Genomic DNA, 16,163 nt, shown 5'->3' with positions numbered 1-16,163 from the left:
TACTGTGGCTCACAGATGGTCACCTCTTCTCTCAGCCTGGCTTCCACTACTCTTTCCCATAACTTCATGGTGTGACTGATCAACTTTATTCCACTGTATTTACTGCAGGTCTGCACATCTCCCTTATTCTTAAAGATTGGTACCAGCACACTCCTTCTCCATTCCTCAGGCATCTTTTCACCTTCCAAAATCTTGTTGAATAACCTGTTTAAAAACTCCCCTGCCATCTCTCCTAAACATCTCCACGCTTTTACCGGTATGTCATCTTGTCCAACCGACTTTCCACTCTTCATCCTCTTAATTGCTGCTCTCACTTCCTCCTTACTAATCCAATCCACTTCTTGCTTCACCATCTCCACATCCTCCAACCTTCTTTCAGAACTTAGTAGCCCTGTACATAGAAGCATATCAGGAATAGGCAAGAGAACGCTTAGTCTCTTAGACTGAAGAGAAAAACATATACAAAAAAAGAACAGACTTACTTCAATTTACTGGCATACATTTGACAATACATTAAATTAAAAGCTTTTATTAACATAGTCTACTATCATCAGCCTTGTCGCTTTCATGCCTTTTGGCACTGTACCTGACTATGCAATATGACAGCATTATTGTACTAAATATATATTAGCGACACAATTCAAGTCAATCTGGTTGATTTACAATCATAATGCAGCTATAAATTACACTAAAGACAACAGTTTTTTTGTGGTTTGCTGCAATTATTAATGATCAGTGTTAATGCGTTACTTCCAAATGAAGATAAATGAGAAAGTGCCAGAGTTGCATGTAAATTAAACTGTAAAGAATAACAGCAGCAACAACAAAGCTATAGTTTTTAATATGTTGATGTGAATGTGCTGCGAATGTTTACATTTTAGGCAGTGTAGAAAAAAAATCATTGTCAGGTGGAATAGTGGTTATTGTTCAATTCCTGCATGAATTCTCCTGACAGTAGTCTTGACTAATATAGCCTTAGTTCACTTTACTATTCCCTTATTTTTCTTCTTAGCTTCATAACATTAGTACCAGTCATTTCTGGAAGTTTATCAACACAAACAATCGTTTCATATCCTCTTTTCATTTGATGCTAGATCCTATATTTTAGAATGGATGTATTAAAAAGATTTTTCATTTTTTAGCATGAGTGCTTTACCCTGGCACACACATTGCCTTGACAGAAATGACAAATACCTGAAAATACAAAGCTATGCATCTGTTTTTCTTTTCCATCTTGAGCAGCGCACAAGCTTCCAGCCAGACTACGGAGCAAATAATTTTGCCGCAAGTTTATTCATTTAGCGGCCTGCCAGTGAGGAATTGTCTGACAAATCAGCCGTTTGACTGTTAATGATGCGCATGGGTCATGCATGTGATGAAAATGATACTGATGTGCCACCAGGGTTTTAGGGCAGGGGTCTGTTCATGATCATTACACATAAAGCTCAAATACGAAGCAATTCTGGAAAAGTAACTGGGGAATGAATCTGAGTAAAGAAATCTTTGTTCATATTGTAACTTATAGCTACCGTTTTTAAACTGTTTCCATACTTAGTCAGCCCTAATAGGATGTGTTTCCAGAAATCCCCAACCTTTTTTTGCAACACAGCACATTTTCATGCCTGTTGCATAATGTGCATATTGCTAATATTACTATGTTGCTAATTGCTAATAATATTGCTAATACTACACATATTCTATGATTTATATACCACATGTAGGATGAAAACTCAACTCACCATAATGTATTAGTGGGAGTTTAATTAAGCAATGCATACAAAAAAAAATACAACTAAAAGGTTGCAGGTAATGGGCATAGGCAATTTTTTTTAAATAAAACATCCATCCGTCTGTTCATTTGCCTGTCCTCAAACTGTATGATATTCAGCCATTAGTATTCAAGCTCAGAGGAATAAATGCTATCTAAAGTCTTTAATAAGTGAAAAATGATTCCCTGACTAGACATAGACTAAGTCATTGTCACAATGTCTCTCCTGATCAATCCTCACATATTCTCTGAAATGAAATCCAAGTTAATTGTCTCTAAAAAGGCTATGTTTTCCGCTGTGTGGCTCAGTGAGGGGTAATTACATTTATATGCAAATGAATAAGTTTTTCACAGATCATGATTGTTGACTGGAGTATTTTGCATGTTACAATTTCCAGAAGAACATTCTCCAAATGCTCATGAGAGTAATGAAATTCAACCGAGAACAACTGCAATCTATTTTAATCAGCTAGGCATCACTAAATGCATCATGAAGACATTTGTACACATTGCATATCTACATAAATAAGCTTCATGTTTATGATTCTGTGTGAGTACCAAAAAAAAAAAAAAAAAAGCTTTTATTTTTGGAGCGCAAATGAGCTTCTAATGTGGAGTAATTTACATACATATTGATTAAAGATTCATAAGTGCCGTAATATTTAAAACAGTTCACATTTGGATAAGGCAGACAGCTCATGTTTGCTGTCCTATTTTCTGTGCTTTGGGATTTTGTGCTTTCATATGCTATTCGAATGAAAGCATATCTCAAACCAGCAGAAGGATTACATTCTGTTTGCTTTTTTCTGTGGTGAAAGAATCACAGCAGACAAACAAAATGCAGTTACACAGCTCGTCTGATCCAATAAACACGTGTCCCACAAGGGTCACGACAATAAGTCCGTCTTCAGAAGGCTCAGAGCTGAGAGTTGAGAAAAAATAAAACATCCAAATTGGTGGAAATTTGGAATCATGTTGTCCTGAAGGTTTTCTGTTTGTAAGTTTGTCATTTTCGTGCGTGGTTAGTTAATGGTGACTAATAAATCGGCAGGTTTCGTGGTGGGCGAGGGGGCAGCTGGGTAAATGTGTACCATCAGTGTGTAAAGGACACTGACACACATGTCTCGTGTGTCAACAACCACTATCCTCCATCTAATCAGTTAATTGACTGCTACAGGCAAGACTATGCAGATATACCTCCTAACAAAGAGCACACAAAAGCAGCTATTTTACCTCTGAGGCCCTTTAATACCATGTCCTTTATTCTCCCTGATCTTTCAGCTCTCACATAAAGTCAAACAACAGAACAACCTTTCATATGGATCTGCTGAATCATAGATGATGTCTGTGAGTCATTCCGTGTATCCTGAATCCAATCCATTGTGAATCCATTTTTACACATCTAGAGTTTCTACCTCAAGGTCACAGGATTTGTGGTATATTCTGGAATAAAAAAGAGAATCTTAAACTATTGCTATTTCATATTTTATGGACATTTTGGCATCCTACAAAGATATTAGAAGACACCTTTACAAATCCTAATAAAGCATCTTGCTTATGTTTTATTGGGGGTTGCCAGTGGTGGACAGTAGAGAAGTAAATGTAATTAGTTACTGTACTTGAGTAGTTTATTCGCATATCTGTACTTCAACCAAGTATTTCTGTTTAAGGAGACTTTTACTTTCACTTCACTACATTTCAAATGAAAATATCTCACATTTTTACTCAACTGCATTTCGCAAAATCAGTCTTTTCTATTGATTTATGAGGGGATAAAAACTTAACTGTTTAAACACGCAGTAAGCCACCAATCAGCGTAGAGCACATGCTCTGTTTTAAACTTGTTTTGATGGCAGATTTTTGGTTATGGTTTTCTTTTACCCCTTATTTGCACAGTTGCGTCAATTGTTAGATCATGTCACCATCAATGAACCATTTCGGGACCCAAAGTGTGCACCGGCCCCCAGGAGAAGACTCATACACTCAGAAAGGAGAGGCGGGTTTGGGTGACGTCACGTCAGTAAGGGGAGCTGAATCCAAATTTAAAATATGGATGGAAAAAAAAGGTCTAAACTCTCAGCAGCCCAATTTAAAAAAAAAGTATGGTGGGAAACATGCAGAACATAAAGGTGTGTATACAGCTCTATCACTCATCTCTTTATGAGAATAGTATAAGCTAATGCATTTAATGAAATAGTCTAATAACTGTATATCACTTCAGTTATGCTGTGTTGCCTGATATGCTTTTACACATAGAGCAACAATATTTCTTTTAGATTGAATAACATTATAATTTATATTATGTAGTTTATCATAATGTGTGTAGCTTTTAACAAAACAATTACAACCTAACTAGTCTAGTTAGATTGCACTTAAACTAGCACTTACTGATTTTTAGTACATTTTAATTGAGATGAATGATAAATGAATAAATGATAAAGGTTTTCTGTGATTGTATTGAATAGGGGATTCTCCCGTACAGTTTAAAAGGCTAATTTAATAGTCATATGTGATGAGGATATAGATGTTGTCTGTATCTTATGGCTATGGTTTTTCAAGGAGTTGTATGGTTCTTGGTTCTGAGAGTTTGATAAATTGTGCACAATGACATGTATTTAATTGTTCAATAAAATAGGGTGAAACATTGGGTCATGACTTGGTTCACCCAGTGCATCATTCAACCTAAAACCAGCATTGCCGGTTTGTGGTACCTACTAATCACGAACATACAGTTCAGTGTCAGTTCAACAGCAAGCATAACATTTTGAGAAGAATAAATGATGGGAGAAACTCCTAAATAACTTGCCACAGCACCCGTGGCCTTATTTGCACGATTCTTTTGAAGTCGTACAAAAGTAGGTGTTGGGCTCATGATAATTTATTAGATATCAATTAATTTCATTCCATTAAAAGTTTGGTATGCTACAAGAAACACAAGAGTCTTTTCATATAAACTGAATTGATTAAGCAACAGTGATACAAATTATAATAGGATGTTATAGTCATAACACATCATAGTACTTTGATACTTGAGTACATTCGAAGGCAAATACTTTTGTACTTTTAATTAAGTGAAAGTTTAAAGGGAACACTTATACTTTTACTGGAGTCATATTTTTCCTACTTTATCTTTACTTTTACTTAAGTATCTGCTTTGTATACTTCATCCACCACTGGGGTTTGCACTAGCTTACTGTGAGAATCCATTTCATTCTGACAGTAAAGTACAAAGTAGGAAGTTCTGAGCTGGAAAAATGATTCCACTGATCATTGTACTGCAAACCCTTATATATTCTCTTCCAAATAAACTGGATCTTTTTAGTTTTTTACATTTCATTTAAATATGTAAATAAGACTGTAGAACACAATGGTATTGCAGCTTAAGGGCATATGATGAAATATCTCTATAATGGTAGAAAACAAGGAAGAAGAAAACAAATATCCCCGAATGAGAAAATGCTGTTTGTTTAAGTGACTAGGAATGGGTTTAAAAAAGAAAATAAATAAAGTAATTAAAATCAATGCCACTTGGTGATATGCACAACACTGCAAGTGGATCATGATGTTAATACATTATGATATTGATATATTGTCATATTGCCTGGGTGATGCTCTTATCCAGATCAAATAGTGAAAGGTGTACTTTAACAGAGATGAGGTAAAAGGTGTTAGAGCAACATGACAGCGCAATTCATCCGTCACCAGTGCAGCCGTCAATTCATTTTTTTTTCTCACTGGTCCATTCAATAAATTAAACTCACTTCAGTACCCTGTCGAGAGTTGAGACCCCGACTCACTCCAGCTGTTCCCTCAAGTGCATCACTTCCTCCTCACCTGTCACCTGGAATCTCATGAATGCTATTTCAGATGCTTTAAAAAGACATTTTGTATATAAAGCACAACATGTTGTGAAATATGGCATATAAATAGAGTATATATATATATATATATATATATAAATAGAGTATATATATATATATATATATATATATATATATATATATATATATATATATATATATATATATATTGTATATCAGTCGTATATGTGAGAAGGCAATTCTGCTTACCAGATAAGAATTCTGGTAGAAGGAAAGGTTGAATACATGAATTACTGAACTGTCACTCTGATGATATATATATATATATACAGTGAGGAAAATAAGTATTTGAACACCCTGCTATTTTGCAAGTTCTCCCCCAGAGGGGTCTGAAATTGTCATTGTAGGTGCATGTCCACTGTGAGAGACATAATCTAAAAAAAACATCCAGAAATCACAATGTATGATTTTTAAACTATTTATTTGTATGATACAGCTGCAAATAAGTATTTAAACACCTGTCAGCTAGAATTATGACCTTCAAAGACCCTGTTAGTCTGCCTTTGAAATGTCCACCTCCACTATATTTATTATCCTAAATTAGATGCACCTGTTTGAGGTCGTTAGCTGCATAAAGACACCTGTCCACCCCATACAATCAGTAAGAATCGAACTACTAACATGGCCAAGACCAAAGAGCTGTCCAAAGACACTAGAGACAAAATTGTACACCTCCACAAGGCTGGAAAGGGCTACGGGGAAATTGCCAAGCAGCTTGGCGAAAAAAGGTCCACTGTTGGAGCAATCATTAGAAAATGGAAGAAGCTAAACATGACTGTCAATCTCCCTCAGACTGGGGCTCCATGCAAGATCTCACCTCGTGGGGTCTCAATGATCCTAAGGAAGGTGAAAAATCAGCCCAGAACTACACGGGAGGAGCTGGTCAATGACCTGAAAAGAGCTGGGACCACCGTTTCCAAGGTTACTGTTGGTAATACACTAAGACGTCATGGTTTGAAATCATGCATGGCACGGAAGGTTCCCCTGCTTAAACCAGCACATGTCCAGGCACGTCTTAAGTTTGCCAATGACCATTTGGATGATCCAGAGGAGTCATGTAAGAAAGTCATGTGGTCAGATGAGACCAAAATAGAACTTTTGGGTCATAATTCCAATAAACGTGTTTGGAAAAAGAAGAATGATGAGTACCATCCCAAGAATACCATCCCTACTGTGAAGCATGGGGGTGGTAGCATCATGTTTTAAGGGGGTGTTTTTCTGCACATGGGACAGGGCGACTGCATTGTATTAAGGAGAGGATGACCGGGCCATGTATTGCGAGATTTTGGGGAACAACCTCCTTCCCTCAGTTAGAGCATTGAAGATGGGTCGAGGCCGGGTCTTCTAACATGACAATGACATGAAGCTTCACAGCCAGGATAACCAAGGAGTGGCTCTGTAAGAAGCATATCAAGGTTCTGGAGTGGCCTAGCCAGTCTCCAGACCTAAACCCAATAGAGAATCTTTGGAGGGAGCTCAAACTCCGTGTTTCTCAGCGACAGGCCAGAAACCTGACTGATCTAGAGAAGATCTGTGTGGAGGAGTGGGCCAAAATCCCTCCTGCAGTGTGTGCAAACCTGGTGAAAAACTACAGGAAACGTTTGACCTCTGTAATTGCAAACAAAGGCTACTGTACCAAATATTACCATTGACTTTCTCAGGTGTTCAAATACTTATTTGCAGCTGTATCATACAAATAAATAGTTAAAAAATCATACATTGTGATTTCTGGATTTTTTTTTTTAAGATTATGTCTCTCACAGTGAACATGCACCTACGATGACAATTTCAGACCCCTCCATAATTTCTAAGTGGGAGAACTTGCAAAATAGCAGGGTGTTCAAATACTTATTTTCCTCACTGTATATATATATATATATATATATATATATATATATATATATATATATATATATATATATATATATATATATATATATATATATATTTTGCAGAATACTGTGACAAACTGTGACTAAAGGTAAAATAATTATGCTTAATTTTTAATACTGGGACATGCCTACATTCTTTAGATGTTAGAGGTTATGTTGGCATAAACACAATTAGAAACCATCCGTTTTAATCTGCAGTAATTGCAGCAGCCTGCAAAAATGTTTACATTCCAGCCAGAGATTGCTAATACACACAACACCTACTCCCCCACAGCTTGACTCCTTAAGTCTCTTCCTTCACCTGTCACCTGCCCTGCTCCTGCTTCTGCTCCAGGCATCCTGCTGTCTCATCAAAGGAGAATCTCACACGAAATAAATAAACCAATATGTGTCTTGCAGGCTCTAAATCAAGTGGACGGCAGCTCCTGGGAGAGCAGCAGAGTCTTCGGCTGACATTTTTCTCCCTCCTTTTCACACAGTGTGATTTGGGGAAAGACAACATTGTGTCAGTGAAGGAGTGCGGTGTGTGTAGGCAATCATACGTGTCCTTGCCCTTCCTGTATTGTAAAACTCGGTCTAGGCAGAGGTATGTGGCAATCAATAAATATCCATTAAGGCATAGAGAGAATAATCAAGAACCCTGTTTGGAGGAAGATATCATATGGGTGAAGCAATACTGCTACTGCTCATCCCTGATGGCCTAGCAACGCTGCCTTGGTTCAATTTCAATCATGCCACGCTCACAATAAGATTAGTTACCGTAACCCGCAATCAATCTGCAGCTAATATCTTGCTATATTTTAAATCTGTAATAAGGTTGAGTTTATTTAGAAAGACACTATGCTCATTTGTGAGCAGACTAATTCCCAATACTGTATCCATATTGGAGAAAAAGGGTAAACATAACAGATTCTTTTTGTGGCTTTTTTTTTTTTGCAATTAGTTTAAATGGTTAGCGATTTTTATTCCCAATAGTAGTACATGTTACAATGAAAGACGAAAAGGGCTTTAACAAATGAACTTGACGAATTCTGGATAAAGGTTGAGCAAAGGGTGACAGAGCATTCTCAATTGCTAGATCTAGGATCTAGAATGGCCACTCCACATCCTCAACGAATCTTGAAGATTTTATGTTGTGTCTTGAAACATACTCATTTGTCTTAAGTTTTTATTTTTCTTTCTTTTTTTTTTGTTGTATATTTAAGATTCTTTAATGCATTGTACAGCACTCTGGTCAACAGTTATAGTTTTTTTTAAATGTGCCTTTAAATAAATTGTGACTTGACCTGGACATGTTTGATGGTTTTCTCGTGGGATCTAAACAGCAGCATGGTGTACGATCCTGTAAGGTGATCTCGAGGTGTCTAAGGCTGTGGTTTAATGCTGATGTAATGAACCTAATAGACCATTTAAGCTATCTGCAAGACACCAAACAACGAACACCATGGTCATCTAAACAGTCAGTGTGTAATCATGTTGCAATAAATCATTAAATTACACACCGAATATATCCTGGGTCGGTAACTTAATCAAGAATGAATGGACTCTTGGAAACCATCTGGGAAATTCTACATCATAAGTAAAATAATAAATGTTTCTTGTGTTTTTGAAAGAGAGACATTGAGAGAAAGAGAGGAACTGGGACCACTAATATGGGTCTATATAGAACCTTTCATTAGGAAATAGTCAATAAATGATGTCTGACCAAGTAAACAAACTAGTGTGATGTTACTTGAATATTATTTACAACCTATTGGGCAGACATGGGAATGGAGACAGTGAGGGTCTCCAGGGTTTAGTTTGCTGACAATCCGAGGGTCTTTTTGCAACTCGGGCGTGGCGACAATCGACCACTGTCACCACTGAATTTCTAATGTGTTGCCAGGTGAGCGATTACTGAATATTATCTTTCAGCCCACTGTTTAAGTATGAAAAAAACATCAGGAAGTGAGAAGGACATGTAGAGAGGTAGCTACAAATGAAGATGTGAACCAGGCAGATTGGAGGAACTCACCTGAGAGAACCAGCTCACGCGCGTTCAAGGAACATCAGCAAGCATGACTACCTACTGAACCGCCCAGCTTACTATAGGAAATTACTTAAATTTAATAAAGTATCAATAAAAAAAAATATTCGTGAACTGGACTAAATTAAAAACATAAATAAAACTAGAATATAAAAAATAGATATCGGTAACGGGTAAATTTAGAGGCTGACGTATAAGTTACCGAGTCTCTCACCGGTACAGTCATTTCAAAGGAAATACACACCATTCCTGCTTATGAACACAACATAGATATAACATGCATATAATGTTTTTTTTTTTTTTTCCGAAAGCTTGTAACACCCTGTAAATAAAATACAATACAATACAACAAGAACACATGCAAGGGAAGCGAGCTCACGTCTCTGAAGCGGTTCCAGTGCTTTATCTTGTGGCTGTATTGGGAGATAGTAGACAGCCATTGCTCGTCTTCTAGGAAATTGCCGCCGGTATTGTCCGACTCTTTTCCGCCCCGCACAGCGCCCTGAACACCGCAGCATCCCACCAACACGCAGAGCAGAACAAGAAGAAGCACTGCACTCCTTAAACCGGCCATCTGTCCCGTGTGTGTGTGTGTGTGTGTGTGTGTGCAATGAAGAGCTCCGTCAGTCTATAGTCCAAGAGCACAGAGACACACTGCTCACTGAACAGTGAGGGATAATGATGTCTTCAGGCAGGAGAGGTGTGTGTGTGCGTCTCTCTCTCTCTCTCTCTCTCTCTCTCTCTGTCTCTCTCTGTCTCTGTCTCTCTCTCTCTCTCTCTCTCTCTCTCTCTCTCTCTCTCTCTCTGTATGTGTGTATGTCTCTCTCTCTCTCTCTCTCTCTCTCTCTCTCTCTCTCTCTCTCTCTTTCTCTCTCTCTCTGTATATGTGTATCTCTCTCTCTCTCTGTATGTGCGTGTGTGTGTGTGTGTGTGTGTGTGAGAGAGAGAGAGAGCGAGAGAGAGAGAGAGAGAGAGAGAGAGAGAGAAAGCAGTAGAGAGACAAAATGTACTACATTATTTAATAGTGTTTTGATAGATAGATAGATAGATAGATAGATAGATAGATAGATAGATAGATAGATAGATAGATAGATAGATAGATAGATAGAAAGATAGATAGAAAGATAGATAGATAGATAGATAGATAGATAGATAGATAGATAGATAGATAGATAGATAGATAGATAGATAGATAGATAGATAGATAAACAACCAGCCATCTAGTTTTTCAGCACTGTCAGTATTCACTCTCCTCCCCACCCACCCATCCAAAATCCATTCATAATCCTGCTAAGTGTTCAGACATATATTACCCCTTGAAGAACACGCCAGTTAAAAATGCCACCTGGTGCCAACCTGGTCGGACTGTGTCTGGTTGCATGAAATTGCCTTTTAAAGGACTGACAGTAGTTAGTAGTGTTTGAGATCTAAATTTGAATCACATTAGAATAAATTGTAGCAATTAAAGATTAATAAATTAATAGATGAATAAATACATTTAATATATGGATTTATAAGAACAATATCCCATAACCATCCAACAACAAAAAAAAAGGTCATAACATTATTAGGAGGTTTGCTACAACCCTAAGGGCATAATCCAGAAATCCTGACAGACCAAATGTGGTGTAATAGGAATCCCAGATTGCAGGCGTGAAGAGCAATACCTTAGGACTGGGACTTTAAAGCTGTGAAACTGATTTATTATTAAAATTACAGTTATTGTAGCTGTCATATTGACCACTAAATATGGAAGATAAGCAGTTATTGTATACAAATGTATATACTACAAACAGGAGGCAATTTCAAACTCCATAATCGTTGCACAAATCCCTTGCCTCTTTTTTTTCCAGCAGTTTGTAGATATGCTATGAGTTTGCGCCTTTTGCTGAAGATTTGGTTCAGCGAATACCTGTAACAATTGCATCACAACGTAATGAGAGCCAGGTATAAATTACAACCAAGCATTAATGCAAATAATCCACTGTTAAGATGGTTCAAAAAATGTATTTGGAATGGAATAAAGTTAATCAATATAATCTACATAAATAAGGTATAATTACGACAGTCAATCAATAATCCCTTTTCCCACTGGATCACTGATAGCAATTTAACTAAAGAAGTGAAAATATTCATTAGAGCACTATAATGACAACATGCAAAGGTGGAGAGAACGGTGCTATAAAGCATGTTAAATTAATAATTAAATAAATACTATATACCTGGGTGGATCTGTCTTTGTGCTCTATGCATATAGTCATTACATCTGATCACCTTATGATCCTTGTTTTGAATTTGTGTTGTTTGTATGCTGATTAACAAACAGCATAATTTGATTCTTCATACACATCCAAGAACTCATTTGTGTTGATGGTATGCATTGATGTTATACACTTTATTATATTTTGATGCAAAAATTGAGGCATCTGCAGCAGCATCCTCTTTGTCTAGGTAAATATCTAGACTGCTGCCATTAAGATAATTGAATTACTGTCCATAAAGATTTTAGCAAAAATCCCAGCAGCATTCATTGGCATTTTAAAACAGAGAGAGAACAAAGAAACATATTCATGTAAGAAAGTTTAAACAGGTTGTGCAATTTTATTACTCCTTATGATGGAATTCATGAAGGTGCAAAAACAGGCAATTTTACTTTTTATTACCGTTTATGCCCTCCTTAACCCAACCTTAGTTTTGAGCTATTGTTCTTAATATTTTGTGGTACAGTAAGACTGGATGTGTAGTTATAATGCACCCAGCTCAGGTTTGCTTCTCACCCAGGTTTGAGCTTAAGAGCTTTGAAGAATTAACAAATTCACAATCATGTCAAACCATCAATCCGACATCCAATCGAGCACTCAGTAACAAACGTAAATAGTGCCCTGATTTAGCTGATTGTTTATTAATGGCAATCCTCCATTAAGGATTCATTTTAGATCAGTATCAGTTTGAATTATTCGAAAATTACTTTTTCGTTTCCATTTAGAGGATTTCGACACACTACCCAGCAGACACCTTTACAAAAAGTCATGTAGGAGAACTCGAGGAGGATGAAAAATAAGTCAAGCAGCTGCATTCTGGATCAGTTGTCAGGGTCAGTTGGCACACAAGGGCAGACCTGCCAGGAACTAAGTGCTGTAGTCTAATCCAGAGATGACAAAGGACAAGCACCTGAGTGACCTCAGTGGAAAAAAAAGGCCGGAGCCTTGTGATGTTTTTAAAGGAGAAACCTGATAGTAAAATGAATCATAATAGTGAGTAAAGAAAGAAAGATTAAAGTTGGTGATACATTCAAACAATATCCAGTATCCCAATTACATAATCCCATCTTCTACAATTAATTTGTTTCAGGTATTTTAAAAATCTGTAATGTTTTGCAAAGTCAGTAAAGTTTGGATGAAAGGGGTTTCAAAAACCTGTTAAAATATTAGAGATTATTGGTTTATCATATCATAAACTGTCCATCTGTCCAATGTGCCATTTGGTTTCTTGTGACGGATCACAATAATTGTGACGCTTATCACACTAAATGCCTAATTGCTATATGTGTTCTTCATTTTAGGTTTGTATGGTTATATAGACCTTTGCTCTGGGTTAGAGCACAACACTGCAGAAAGCTTGTACTAGTCAGCAATGCTTTAAGAGAACTGTAGCTCTTGATAATGAGATGTGAATGAGTTTGTAGGTGATGAGTAACTGGTGATGATTGGCTAAGTGCAGAGCAGATGTTTAGGGCTGAACAAGCCTGTGGTCTTAGGAGTCATTTATTGAGTGGGCTGGAAAGCATTCATACTGCATTACAGTGCTGTCTCTTTCTCTTACTCATATACACACATTGCATTTTAAACAAGATGTGAGTGAAACACAAAAGTCAAACATGTTAGATAAGCTCACATAAGCTTGCAATATGTCTAAATACACTTGGAAGGTTTTTAAATAAACATACTGCAGAGTGGAGGACTGCAGCTGGATTAAACAAAGGGTGGAAATCTTTTTTAGTTTAATCACATTCTTATATAGCTGATGGTAATGTTTTTCAATTTCTAATAAACAGACATCCTGATGTCACATAGAGGCTAAAGCTCACTGCAGAGCCTCTCTGGGACATTATTTTTTTCTTTGCTTTTTGATTTCCTATGCAAAAAAAAAAAAAAAAACATCTGAAACGTTTCACCTCATTTCAGCAAACCCTTAAAATCCTGTTTTTCTAATAAGAAAATAAAAGCTCTTCACCCTCAGTAAAGGCGGCACCTTGAAACCTACAAACCGCCCACATATTCATCATTTCCCCTTGATTTTGCCCTGAAAGCCTCTAAACAGCAACAGTTTTTCATGAGCACAAATCCATTAACACTGTTATTTACATATAATTATGGATCAGTAAATCAATTGGACAATTACCAATTCAAAATTGGGCTCACTTGCAGACCAATTGCGTATTTACGCCGTTTCCTTTGGGGAAAAATAATAGGAAGTATTTAGAATTTCGAATGAACCACATTCATCGTGTTAAAATTTCTATTCTACATGTATGATGACATTTTATTTGTTTTCTAAGTAATTTTGCAATAGAGGTAAATAATCCTGTAGGTCACTGTATTTAATCAGCAGTTTTGTTACACCGGCTTAGTAGTTGTCTTCCAATTACCAGTGAATGTTACCACAAGGCAAAGGTCTTCCAGCATGTCTTTAAATTTCCCCAGTACCAATTACGCCAAATTATATTAAAGCACTGTTGCAATTCACTTGAAAGGTGTCAGAAGGTGTTGATGAAATTTCTTTAACAGCGGCTCTGACATCAGTGCTATCTAGAAGATAAATTAAATGTAGATATTAATGCACTCTTACTGTTATTAACTGTATGCTAATATTTCTATAATAACATTTTAAACATTGACTCCATGCAAGTAGATTAGAAATGTGTGTAATTGTTGATATGGTGATTTTGTGAGATCTTTATATGGAATTTTTGGAAGGAGTTGTTCCAGTGTGGAAGGAATTAAGACAAAGGACTTTGAACAAGAGATCTATTATCTGACAAACTGCAATTTTTTGTCTTATTAACTGCAAGCTAAGGATTGCAAATTAGCTGCTTTTACATAAGTGATAACAAGAGCCAACTTCCACAGCATTACATTTAAATAATCTTCTGGATCTACAACAGATTATACATTCAATAGACAGTATTTCTTCATTCTTAACCTTTAAGGGAACAAAAAATCTGTAATTCCAAATTTACTCATAATGGAAGTATAAGCATAACTGCTGTATCATAACCGAATGTTCATTTTGTAGGACACTTTTATGAATTCCTTACTGAGAGCTATTTGTACTTTAAACTGTACCTCTGTGTAATTCATCCTTTCAGATATGGCATTACAGGTTTGTTTTTTCAGCTTGTGGTTATATATTACTGATTTATTCCTTGTAGCTCACAGTAAAAAAAGAAAAAAAATTCTTGGTTTCCATCTGATCGATGGATGCTGCAAAAGCCTGAGGGAAAAAGTAAAACATTTGAATTTCTGCATGTAATTCTACTGCATGTAAAATCAGAAAGATTAAAATCATGGCATTCATTCATATTTTAACTGTTTACTGAACAGAATGAAATAACTAGCTTTTAGACTTTGATTATAAATGAGTGTCGAGTTGACAGTTTTCTCAGTGCAGAGAAAAGTGTTTAAACATGAGCTCTTGTCTCTATGAATCACACTTACACTACAGAAGCTGTTTCAATCTGACAACCCTAAAACGAGTGCCAAACTTAGCAGAGACGGCATCATGCGTAGAAATAGCTCCATTTCTGAGAACAGAGCATGGAATTTAAAAGCATAATACAAACATTTAAAATTAAAAAGTATTAATAAAGTAAATAAAACAACAAAAAAGACAAAAGTGCAAAAAAAAAAGTGGTACTGTATGAATAAAATCCTAAAACGTTGGTCATTTCACACTTAAAGAGATGTCTTTTATTGTCTCTTAATTATGGAGCATGTTGTTGTACCAATCCGAGCTTTGTGCCGTGGATGTTCAGGGCATTGGATCTGTCTGTGTGAGAGGCTTTTCATCTGATCTCAGCACTCAGTCAGATGGCAGCACCAAGCTTCCTGACCTGGTGGATCTGACGTTGTGCCTTCTAGTGCTGACCGCCAATTCTATAGATTACTGCAATTATCGACTTTTCCTTAATTACTTAGACCAGCTCATTATTGCAGCTGCTGATTTTGCACTACTGTGTGTCACTAATTTGCTGATAGATCAACATTCAGAAATCCTACACCGAAAAAAATGCTCCGCTCAGATTCCTCAATCTGACATTGGAGCAAGACAACAAAAGGAAATGATCATGGCATGCCTCCGACAGCACACGATATGATAAGATTCAATCTCAAACATGATGGCAGCAAAGGAACAGATGTTTTCTATGTACATTTTTCAGAGGCCCAGAAGTCTATGCCTACAGCAACTATGGCTCATTAATCACAACCTATTGGAGGAGACATAAGATCAAGCCAAATCCTCTTGGGGTGAGTGCTGCAGCCTCAGGAGGAAGAGAGAGCTGACTAATTAACCAGTATGAGAGAGACACACAGAGA

At 36.7% G+C, this 16,163-nt stretch overlaps 1 protein-coding gene across 1 annotated transcript in view; it reads right to left on the bottom strand.

The window, feature by feature from the left end:
* The window catches only part of LOC310734491 (testican-2), a 48,861-nt gene extending 38,483 nt beyond the window's left edge, over positions 1–10,378 (bottom strand). The window contains exon 1 of the mRNA XM_083556614.1: positions 9,947–10,378. Coding sequence (XP_083412740.1) covers positions 9,947–10,141 — 195 coding nt within the window. The 5' untranslated portion in view covers positions 10,142–10,378. The remainder of the gene's footprint in view (positions 1–9,946) is intronic.
* Between the last annotated feature and the right edge of the window lie 5,785 nt (positions 10,379–16,163).

This window comes from Silurus aristotelis (assembly GCF_946808225.1).
Source record: "Silurus aristotelis genome assembly, chromosome: 12".
Lineage (NCBI taxonomy): Eukaryota > Metazoa > Chordata > Actinopteri > Siluriformes > Siluridae > Silurus > Silurus aristotelis.
This window is presented reverse-complemented; position numbering and strand designations above follow the sequence as displayed.